Source organism: Vulpes lagopus, chromosome 4, assembly GCF_018345385.1.
Source record: "Vulpes lagopus strain Blue_001 chromosome 4, ASM1834538v1, whole genome shotgun sequence".
In the NCBI taxonomy this organism is placed as follows: domain Eukaryota; kingdom Metazoa; phylum Chordata; class Mammalia; order Carnivora; family Canidae; genus Vulpes; species Vulpes lagopus.
In genome coordinates, this window is record NC_054827.1 from 107,392,413 (window position 1) to 107,404,714 (window position 12,302).

Sequence of the window (12,302 nt, forward strand, 5' to 3'; positions counted from 1 at the left end):
CCATACACTACTGCTGGATCTGACATAACATTTAGTGCCGAAAATGTCCCTCTTCCATCAAGACACAACCACCCGTACCAGCACCCCACCCACTTTTCCCTTCCAGACCTCCAAACGCAAGCTACTGGTAAAATTGCCCTAAAGGGACAAGGAGAAAAAAATGAGAGGCAACAGGAACACCAAGGGTTAGAAAGGAATCCAACAAGAGTTTCTCTGTCAAAAGAATCAAAACACATGCAAACCTGTGGAAATACATGCACATTTAAAACGCATGGAGGGCTTTGGAAAATTAACTGACTCCTAGAGAACTGGGCTAGACTTGAGTCTTTTTAGATGCCCTCTCCAGGGTCTGCTATAGGAACAAATAATAGAACTCAACCCACAAACCATAAGGAATGGGAAATGAATAACATTAAGAAGACCAACAATACAGAAATCTTAAACCTAGACTACAGCTAAAGCAGAATAATATTGGACTTTGGGCATTATGTTAAGTCAGATATATGGTGCTATGATGAAGGTGGATTAGGAAGAGCAAGCGACTGCCAACTGGGCATTAGTTTCAAGTATTATTGCAGTTACATCTGTATCCAAACAGCATTGCTCCTTGGTATTCATTATTCACTCCTGCACAGCTTGAGAGGGTAAACCAGGGCAATAACCACTTGCTCCGGAAGTGAGGTAAGGTATCTACTCAGAGTGACTGCCCACAGTTGCGCTGTGACTCACAAGCATAGAACAAGAAGCTGTTCTGGTCCAGAAAGCATCAAACACTCCCTTCAAAAGGCTGGCTGTCTCAGAAGAAAATTCTAAGAGAGGATTAACTACAAAATACACCTAAGGTTTCAGCTAACTAAAAGAGGACTTGCCTTCTAAAATCATTTTAGAATGATTTAGACAGATACCTGTATCAGCAGGAGGGGAAAGGGGCCTAGATTAGGCCTAATGGATCTCTTATGGGAGGCCAGGACACCAACCTCTACTCTAGGAACAGTACTGACTCTTAACAAGGGAATAAGTGCAGAGGGAGGGGTAAGAAAGTAAGATAAAGCATTAGAAGTAAAATAGTACTCATTGCTTACATTTAAAGAGCACTTTCAATGTAACAGGTTATTTGCTAACAAACACTTTATAGGCTTTATGTTACTTGACTTCATAACCCCAAGATTATCATTATCGACATTTTTTAAGTGAGAATTCTGCAAGTCCAACAGTAGACATCATGGGCCTAAATTGGGAAAAAAACCTTCAGTACTGAAGTAAACGTCGCAATGGTGTGTATTAGGTACACAGCTCTTGCCAGGCACAGAAGTTAACAATTAAACCCACCACAAACAACAAAATAACTCATTATATTGAATCCAAAGCATAAAATCAGGACCTTAGCCAAGGCTCCTCGGCAGCATTTCCCCAAACTATGGGAACTCTCCAGTAAAGGGAATTTACAGTTCTTTTCAGTATGGAATATAATCCTGATAAGGTCACTGAATTAACCAAAAAAGGTAACCCTAACCAAGTATCTTAACACTAAAATACTACATAGGAACTGTTTCAAAATGTACCATGAAAGGCTTCCATACACCTAGGTTCTCCATGATTTATTTCACAAAGCAAAAAGTTCGTTCCTCACCTCATAAACTGCACTCGAGCTTTTTAGAAAGTCTGTCCCCAGACTTGCCCTGTCAATTAAACTTTAAACACTTAAGTCAAAAGGTCATAGCAGACATATAAACAATGTGTTCTCACACTGTACTACTGTTACTGATTACAAAATAAACATTGGATAGACCTTAAGTCTATCTGATGGTATTTGGTTTGATGGGTATGATGACTTAGTCAACTTCTATTGTTCTGGCTTTACACTAACACTAAAGTTCCAAAACAGCAGCAATTAGCAATTTTGCTAAGGTATAAATTTGAATTCAATGCCCGGGGGCGGGCTAGAAAGCAGGAGACAACTGAACAGCTAGAATAACAACAAGCACTCAGCATAAATTGGCCAACATGGGGCGTCTGGGTGGCTCAGTCACTTAAGTGTCTGCCTTTGGCTCAAATCATGATCCCAGGGTCGTGGGATTGAGCCCTGCAAGAGCTCAGTAGAGAGCCTGCTTCTCTCTCTCCTTCTGCTGCTCCTCTGCTTCTGCTGTCAAATAAATAAAAGTTATTTTTTTTTTAAAGATTTTATTTATTTGTTCATGACAGAGAGAGAGAGAGACAGACAGACAGACAGACAGAGAGAGCACGCACGAGAGAGAGAGGCAGAGACACAGGCGGAGGGAGAAGCAGGCTCCATGCCGGGAGCCTGATGCAGGACTCGATCACACCCTGGGCCAAAGGCAGGCGCTGCTGAACCACTGAGCCACCCAGGGATCCCCGAATAAATAAAACTTTTTTTTAAAAAAAGTAAACAAATAATACGTTTGTGACCCCCCCACCACCACCCCTCAAGCAAGCCAACTGAGTTCTTGAGTTCTAAGATTTGCAGGAAGAACCTAAAGGGCCTTAAAAACTTTTTTGTTTTTTAAAAGGTCATAACCAGAAAAAATTTACTAGGTATCACACAGAACACTTAATTTTTGTCAGGAACAAGTTTACCCTACCACATTTTATGGGAGAAAGGATAGGAGTTTGGAAATCCCAGAGGCCTCAAAAAGTATCTCACAATCATTAGGAATTTGCCATATGAGAGAAAGGAGAGGAGTAAACTAATTAGAAAATCTGTGAGAGGTGGGACAACTGGGTGGCTCAGGTTGTAATCCCAGGGTCCTGGGATAGAGTTCCACATCAGGCTCCCTACAGGGAGCCTGCTTCTCCCTCTGCCTGTGTCTCTGCCTCTCTGTCAGAATAGATAAAATCTTTTAAAAAATAAAATCTGAGAGGTGCCCAGGTGGCCCAGTCAGTTGGAGTGTCAGACTCATGATCTCAGAGTAATGAGACTAAGTCCCAAGTTGGGATCCTAGCTGAACCTGGAGCCTGCTTAAGATTCTTTCCTCTCCCTCTGCCCCTCCCCCTGTCCACACTGTCTCTGAAAGAACTAAAATCTGTGTCAGATACTGTCAGAAAAAAATTCAACTTCCAGATTCACCTCTCAAACCAGAACTTGCTAAAACTTTCACAAAATTCATCAAATACTGTTTAACCATGTTCCTGTGAGGACTTAATCTTTACAGATTTTAATTTTCAAGGTGCCATGTAGGTTTTAAAAGAAGCCACAGAGGGACCCCTGCATGGCTCGGTGGCTCAGTGGTTGAGCATCTACCTGCCTTTGCCTCAGGCAATGATCCCGGTCATGGGATCGGGTCCTACATCGGGCTCCCAGTGAGGAGCCTGCTTCTCCTTCTGCCTGTGTGTCAGCCTCTCTCATAAATAAATAAAATCTTTTTTAAAAAATAAATAAGCCACAGAAAAGAGATTAAATCAACATTTTTCTTGCCATTTTTTGCCATTCTCTGCACAGAAGGAAAAACGCTCAGAAGTCTTAATGAACAGACCTTACTCTGGTTCTTTAAAAAGTTCACTGGCTCCAAGTGGCATGCAAACAGTTTGCAAATAAATTGCTGTTATCATAATATAAATTTTAACTCACGTATTAATAATATCATTTTGGGTTAAAACATCTTCAACAAAGTAGTTTATATCTTCAAACATGACTGCAATACTACTTCTCTTCCAGTTTTTAGGAATTTAAAGACATTCAGCAAATAGTAAAAAATTTATACAACTAACCAGAATTCAACCTCAATACACAAGAAGAATGTTCTTTCTTGTTGCTTTAAACGCACTTCTGAGGTTTGAAGCTCCAGTTACATGGTCAAGTTCTACAAGTATTCACCTCTAAAGCTAATTCTTGCATATGTAATTTATACCTGAGAACATAATTTAAGAATCTCTTGTTAAACCTGATGGGCAAGTCTACAGAACCAAAATTCCAGTTTCACCTGAAGTCTCTATAAGCTATTCAAAAGATTCTTCCAAAAGCTTCAAAATTGTGTGAACCTACAAAGCCAACTACTATGGCAAATTTTAACTTTTTTAAACTTCATTCGGAAACGTAAGAGATGCCCAGGTAAACCCGTCTACCTACAATGCACATCTCTCCGGAGGCGGCCTCTCTCTCTCACTCTGCAAGGAACTTCTGAAATACGGCCCAGGACCGACGACTCCCTCCCGGCCTGCTAACAGCACTCCGGCAGCGCAGGGGGAACAACACCGCTTCGTCGGGGTACAGTTGGAAAACGTAGTACAGCCTTCTCTTGGAGCTTAAATTCATTACTTGTGACTCAATCATGAAATAATCGTTGCTAAACTAGGGTTTTGCGGGGGGGGGGGGGGTTGGTTTTTTTGTTTGTTTGTTTGTTTTTTGTTTTGTTTTTTTTAGAGCCAGAAATCCTTGCCAAAGCTTTCCCAACCAGACCGGACACAAGCAAAGCATTTTATTAAGAATTACCAGGACCGAGTTAGAATACCCAAGAACGAACGGGGGGCTTGAGAGGTTTCCAAGGCCTTCCAAGTGCTTCGTTCCATCAACGGAGTTTCGGGGAGTCGCGGCTCCTTGGCAAACTGCGACCAACACCTGGAAGGAGCGGTTTTCTCCCTGACACTTGTGTGCACACTAACGGGTGCCTCACACGCCGTCTTCTGTCATTTTTGAAGTTAACATCGTCTTGGTAAGTGGAAACTCCTAACACTGGTTTCTACGTATCCCGTAATCTTAAAAATAAATCACTTTGCACATACTGACCTGAGTGTTCCTCCATCAAATGCCAACTGAGAAAATGTGTGGTACCAAGTAAAAATGCACGGGGACAAGTTCACACAACCGCCCCTGTGTTTATGAGCCATGATTAGACACCAGCGCTAACACCCGCTGGGACGTCTCACTTCCAACAAAAATATTTCCTCTGACAGAGAAAAGGTTTTGGTCAGTGATGATAAGATTAAGCTCACTAATCTCTTCACTGAACAGGAAAAGGTAAAAAAAAAAAAGAAAGAAAGAAAAAGGAAAAAGAAAAAAAATCCGCTAGGATAGGAGAAAGGAAAGCGGAAAAAAAAAGTCAAACCCCACAGGTTTTTCGACCAGCGGCTTGTACTTTGTCCCAAAGTAGAAGCGGCTCCTAAGAAAGGAGCGCCCTTCCGAGGGACGGGCCGAGGAACACACGCCGCAGGCTGCGGACGGCTAGAGGGGAGGGCGCAGAGGACCGCCGAAGCGAACCGGCCGGGAGGCGGCCGCCCCCGGAAAGCCCCGGCCCCGGGCCCGGCCGCAGCTCGCACCCTTCCCCTTCCGACCCTCCGCCCCAAGGCCGCGGGCTCGCTGGACCGACAGGAAGCACCCCGGCGGCGCACGCAGCACGTCACTGCGTTCGCCCCTCCCAGGGGCGAGACGACGCGCCTGACGTCGCGGGGCGGGGCCTGCCGGGGGCCGCCGCTGTTGACCCGCTGTTACCAGGCGTGCGCACAGCCAATCAGCAGCCGGCGCCGGCGCCGGCCGGCCTTTGAACTCGGCACGGCAACTTCCTGCTGTTTGGCGAGTACACAGTGCAATGCAGTATGTCTGTCAGCGCTGCGGCACAAAGGAACAGCCATTTTGTGACTGAGCTGGACCTGCACCAAGATGCCAGGGGCTCACAGAGCTGCTGCCCGCGCTAACTACCAAGCTGCCCTTTCTTTTAGCACCACAGAACCAAAAAAACGGAAGGCTGACGGGGGGGAAGGAGTTTTGGTATTTCAAGTTTACATTCGATTTTGAGTCTTCCCAAAAATCCCGATTCTTAAGAATTATCAGCATCATAAAATGGCTGCCACTTAAAAACTGCCTGTTCAGTCCCGAGCAACTGCATTATGCCATTTCTAATTAGCCCCAGTCTTTCGGCTAACTGCTAAAAGGATTAAAAAGCAGAAGGTTTTTGCCGCACCGCAGGTTGTCAAAATAAATCTGGTTCAAAGGCAGACGATTCAGAGATAAATTTAATAAACTGTCTCAGTTCTTTAGATAAAACTGCAAACGCAGCGTCCTAGAACACACAGAACCTTTGTGTGCACACAGGTCCATTCACATTCCCTGGTCTCCTGCTTCCAAGCTTCAATACTACTCGTTACCCCACTGACAATTATTTAGGAAAGAAGTGTGTGGTATATGGTTTCTGTATGTCCATCACTAAAACTTTCTTTTAATATTTAGAAACTTTACAGATAGATCAAGTATTTTTGAAATCATATTTTTGAAAGTGAACTTTTTAATCTTCAGAAATCAGGATATACAACATATAACATAGTTAAAAGCATTAACAAAAGAATACAAGAATAACAAACTTTATATAGAAACTATAAAGTCACTGCATTATTTCCAAAAACAGTGAAGTATCAGGTTTACCTAAACTTGCACTCAATCCTTTCAGATCCTAAACTAATTCTCAGAACAGAGTTTACTTGACCTGCAAACGCCTCCCTTCCTCTCTTGTGGCTCAGGCTGTAAAAGTGATTTTTGTAGAATTCCCTGAACACTAGACTTTGTGCCATGGAAACTAGGTCCTTGCAAAGAAATTGTGATAGATTAAGGAACCAAGTACTAGTACCTGAACAATCTCCTTAACTTGAGCTTCCTAAAATTAACATTCATCTACCACAATAAACACCACTAGCATCCCATTAAGCTTTACAATTTTAAAAGGAAGTGATGTCATAATTATGTACATGTATTAAGGTATGCAATTTCAGATAACTATTTTAAAACTCCAAGGAGTCTCTCAGATATTTTTGAACATTCATCAGGTATGTGAATCAAACTACCTGACAAAAATCAATTGAAAGAACAGTACACGCTTCCTTGTTAAGCTGTAATCTCCCACTGCCAACAGGCAGATGCATGACAACTTCCAAATAGTTTTCTAGGTAAACAAATTATTAAAAGAAAGAAGAGCAACACTGCTTAATTTTTTAAATTAGAAGGCAGTCTCATCAATGATGTTAACCACAAACCCTACATAAGAAAGCCAAAACCTATGTGAGACTATGCAAATCAGACATACTCAAGGGAGCAACAATTTTAGGTACTGAATCTTTAATAATTTGTCAAATACACCTGGGGATTCCTAGTTCTTCAAATTACCGTTACTTTTCAGAAAAAAATCAGTTTAGGTTTAGTAGAGAAGTTTTCTGTCCTAAATCAAATCTAGGTAATTACAAGAGCAAATTCACTTCAAAAGACAGCAATCCAAATTGTGTGACAACTTAATTTGCAAAAGAATTTGGAAAAGTATTTTTAAAAGCAAGGGTCAAAATATTTTAAGTATAATAAAACATAAATAAAATTCAACATTTGTAATAAACCAGTTCAACAAAACTTTCAAATTCACTAACCTAATATTACTTCTATAAAATTATAAAAGTAAAAGCAAAATTGAGGGAAAAAAAATCATATAATTAATCACATCCTTAACTGTAGGATTTAAAATTCATAACATGACAATTTATAAGAGCACATGTCAAAGAAATGCATTCATATGTACTTTTAAAAAATTAATATACAGATTGTAACAACAAAACATCTGAGAGGCTTTATTACTTAGTCACTAATAAGATATTCCAACAAATGTGAAACATATCGTGATTTGAACAAACAGTGTGTTTGTAAGCTTCAGAAGATAAAGCATTCCAGGCGACTCTGTCAAAATAAATCAATAAATTTAAAGCAGCTACAACTAAAATGCAAAAATAAGACACTACACATCTACCAACCAAAAAGCACTGTCTGAATATAAGTATATAAATGCAAACCTTAAAATATTTTAAATGCAAAATGATACAAGTATAATCAGTAACAAACACAAAAGAGAAGTATATTAAGAGTATTCCAGGATTTCTGTGATCACAGGTTTGATTTCATAAATGCAGGAACTGTAACCATGGAGTAAAGGTTTTGATAAATCTTACCAAAATTTCTTAAAATGTCAAGAGTATCAAAAGAAATACAGAGTCAAATAAAAATATAAACTGAGAGGCATCAGTCAAAGGGTCCTTTTTGCAATTTCATTTTAAAATGTACATTTTTTCATTCATATAACTTTCTCAAACGTCTATTTACTATAATTTACTACCACAAGGCTCCTCTATGGCCTTCAGTTACAAGTTTGGGTATCCTAGATTCTTCAAAGAAAAAATTTGCCTTGTATGTAAAATGGTGCAATGCAGCAATGGCTAAACCGACAAGGTCATTTTTCTACAGCACAAAAACCTAAAACCTGAAATTTATTGACAGAAAAACTGTAGTTTGCAGGAAAGGCCCCCTTGAATAAAGGTACCTTACCTTTTGACTGCTGTAAGAGGCCTTAAGTCACAACTCAACTTTCATAAATTGCTACCAAAAAATTAGGGTGTGGCATATTAGCAATCTCAAGGTCACGCTTTAAAAAACGAACTCAAATTAGTAAAATACTAAAATAAAACAGACAGCTCTCCCTGTCTGTCAAGGTAAACAATGTAAGCTGAGGTTCCCCCCCACCAAAAAAAAAAGAAAAAAGGAAGAAAGTTGATAGCTCATACCTCGATGCATTGCTGTGTAGCGAACTGTCCTCCTCTTGGCTTTTGTCCTTATTTCTCATCATCTTTTAATTCTTAAATATTAAGGGGGAGGGGGAATCTGTGTTTGCTTTGAAGTCCTGTGCCCAGGTATTTACTGTCAAAAGTTGAAAGAAAGGTAAGGTCCCAGCTTCTATCGATGGTTTTTATTATCAGGAACAAAGTCCTGACGATGTAACGATATTGTTATAATACAACAGCGGTAAGCACCAAAAAACAAAACATTTCTATTTTTTCCTTAAAAAAAACCAAAAACGGATAAACCGAACAGAGGAAATCATCACTATCAATAAGGAAAGTTTCTCAAAGTAACACACTGGATACAAATAACAATCTCTGTATCTTATTGCGTCATCCAGGAATTTCTCATATTTACAGAAAATAAAGCAAACTTATACATATAAATCTTTAAAATTATCACTAACGATCATGGACTTACCTGATCCATGTAGTAGGTCCAGAGCAAGAGTCCTATCTAGTAGTAGAAAAATAGCAGATCCCAAATAATTAAAAATAAAAACAAAATCCTCCGTTACAAAAACGAAAAATAAATACAATAATCCTCCAATATGTTAACTGGTCAAAAAAATAAAGCAATAATTAATACTAAAACGGGTCCGGAAGAAAAAAAACCTCATTAGGAGAGCGCACAAAAATGGAGGTGCGCCATGGCTTCTAAGCTGGAAAAAACAACGACCTGGGCTCTCAGTACGGCTGCTTCTTTCCAACAAGGCACGAAAAGAAAGCTCCTAAAAGCTGCTTTTCTCCCTTAAAAAGGTTCAAATCGACCCCAGTAAGTCACTAGGAGAGGCAGGGGGCTGCGGGGGCCCCCTGAGGCTGCCCGAAAGTTAGGGAAAGTTGCGTAAAGTGAGGCGAAGGCAGGGAGCAGAGCGCGCTCTCTCTAAGGCACAGCCGCCATCTAGAGCCTCCTTCCCAGCTCTGAGAGCTCTGCCTTTGATTGACACTCTCTACATTTACCCCACAACTCAGGTGATGTACCATAGACCCACCCCTTCATCTCCACCAAAAAAAAAAAAAAAAAAAAAAAGATCCTCCATCCCAGGGAGCCTGAGGACCCCTACCCCCACACCTCCCTGCCCCTCCAGACCACCCCATCAAGGGGAGGAGGGAGGGTTTCTTAACCCCCTCTGGCTCAAGCACCCTTTTTAAGCCAGAGAGAAATGTAATTTGTTCCTTTTGTCTAAAGATCTGCTAAATATTTCAGTCCTTGAGCTAAAATAACTTCCTCTCTGGACAGGAAGTGGTGTTTTATCAAGCCATTTTGAAAGAGGGATAATTCTTAGAGAATATAAAGCTTAGCTTAAGTATTAATCTTTTAAAAAATTAACCCCCCCAAGGGTAAAATGGTTTCTGAATAAAAGCAAAACCTCTATTTCATAAATTAAATTCAAGTCTTGCCTTCTTTGTGAAGCCAAAAATTATCTAAAGACAAAGTTAAAGGGGGAATCTTCCATCCCAACTGGAAAACGGGGGTACAACTCAACAGCGCCTCCCTAGTGTTCAGTTGCATTAGAGCAAAAATTAAGGCAACTAGCTTTTATCTAAGAATCTCAATTTTCCTTTAATAAAATTCTTTAACCCATTATATATAACCTTGCAAACTTCACCAAAGCTCTCATAATCACCATATATTTACTTCACACAGAGTCGGACAAAACAAAGTTCTTAAATTCAAGAGCGTGAAACTACTATGGGCACCCTTAGGAAACAAACCCAAGAAACTCCATCTCCAAACCAACAGAACACATATATCCCAGCCATTCCCTTGTATTTCAAATCAAATTCTAAGTATATACCCTCATTTCAACAATGGCAAATTAATAACAATTGGTCCTATCTTATAGCAAGTTATCAAAGTATTGTCACAGGGTGAATTCTCCTAAATACCAACACCATTTGATCTACGGAAACAAAATGACGAAGGCCAAAAACAAATTATTTAATACTTTTCTCTCAACAAGCACCCCAAGAAGACATTCATGAATCCAAAAATAAATAAGCCTTCCTCACATAACATTAGACTATGCCAGAACAATATCCTCCCCTCACTGAAAAAAACTATTTTGGGTTTATACCTAACAAAGGTAACAATGTTGCCTCTAGGTAGTAAAATCCATAATCGAAACCTAGTTTCAATTCTGTACTTTCCACAGAACATAAATTTTCTACCAAAATCAAAATTCAAAATTCCACTTTTGATTTAGACGACCAACCACCTCAAATCAATCAATGAGAATACTGCACATGTATTGACCAGAGAGATGTGTGCATTATGGTATTTGACACTGATCGCAAGAAATGATTCTCACCAAAAGAAAAAAAAAACAAAAAACTCAAGCTCAACTAGTCCTTGTTATCTGTATAATGGGAAAACAGAATCAACAAGTCATTTGGTGTATCAAAATGAAGTCTACCCCATCTTTATAATAGTTGCTAAAACTGGTATTTAGTCAATTATCAATAAATGGAACAGCAGCATTTGCCTAGAACTCAAACAGTAATCCATGACATGTATGATTTATTCCAAATTCCTAAACAGAGTAAGAAAAATACTAGATAGATTATAGCCCTATTTCATATTTATATAAAATGTACCACTGACATTACTGCCACCAAAATTTTAAGTCCTTTATGAATACCCTAAGGACACTTTCATATAAATCCAACATCTCTTCCCCTAATTAATATTAACTATTAAAACAGAAGGCATATGTTTAAATGTTCAGATGAATATTCTAAGACATTTATAATATTAAAAAGCATAAGTAAAAGAGACCCTTTCCATCAACACAAAATAACTTATAAAAATATTTTATCACTCATTCTGAATTTTGAGGCAAAAGGCATTTTGTTTTATAAGCTAATTACAATCTTCATGGCAAATTAAAGCTCCTATTATTACCCCTTGGTAAGTTATTTTCCAAGATGTTTCATAAAAGCACAAAATAGCTTTTCAACCAAACGACCATTTCTTAATGCTGAAATAAATTTCCACAATTTTGTGAAAAAAAGACCAATCTTAATGAACCCAGTAAAACATCTTCCAGCACACCATTTCCATTTTACCAGCTTTATTCTGTACACGTTACCCCTGGGGAACTGTAAAGGTCAAAGTGTTAAGGCAGTAAGTGAACATTTAACAAAATTTCAGCTTAAAAAAAAAAAAAGCCCAAACTGAGAAATTTTAAAGTGTTAGAAATTTTATTAAAGTTAACATTCCACAAAGTCATACTCATACAAATCAAACTGCAAAAACTTCCAGGCATACAAACTAACATCTGTGTTAATGTGCCATCTTTCTTCTCCAAATGTCAAAAATATACTTGTTTTAATGATACAAAAAGTCTTTGGAAAGTCAAATCCACTGTCCATTTGTGCTGGGTAAGAAACCTATGTCTTCATTCATTTCATGAAATCCATGTTAAAAGAACCCTGTCTTGGTTGTATATTATCACAGCACTCTGGTATTAATCCATTTTCCTCAATTCCCCATAGTGGACTGCCATCTTGTTTTCTCAGTGGTAGGATCCATTTGAGACTCTTCAAGCTGACTGGGTGCTTGATGAAAACATTAAAAGAAAAAAATGCTGTTGGAATACCAATGATCTTATTCCTTCAAACAGAGAACATCCACCCACCTTGAAGATACTCTTACCATACACAAAGGTTTAATGCTGTAACAGCTTTAAACTATGAAACTGTATTAA

At 39.1% G+C, this 12,302-nt stretch overlaps 1 protein-coding gene across 5 annotated transcripts in view; it reads right to left on the reverse strand.

Annotated features, from left to right (window-relative positions):
* The window catches only part of CHD2 (chromodomain helicase DNA binding protein 2), a 122,081-nt gene extending 112,490 nt beyond the window's left edge, over nucleotides 1–9,591 (reverse strand). For 4 of the 5 annotated variants that reach the window (XM_041752311.1, XM_041752312.1, XM_041752309.1 and 1 more), the window contains exons 1-2: nucleotides 8,539–8,674; nucleotides 4,742–7,660 (exon numbers count right to left, since the gene is read on the reverse strand). In XM_041752311.1, coding sequence (XP_041608245.1) covers nucleotides 4,742–4,842 — 101 coding nt within the window. In that variant the 5' untranslated portion in view covers nucleotides 4,843–7,660; nucleotides 8,539–8,674. Of the gene's footprint in view, nucleotides 1–4,741; nucleotides 7,661–8,538; nucleotides 8,675–9,013 lie in introns of those variants that run through there. The other variant, XM_041752310.1, reaches the window with a different exon arrangement.
* Between the last annotated feature and the right edge of the window lie 2,711 nt (nucleotides 9,592–12,302).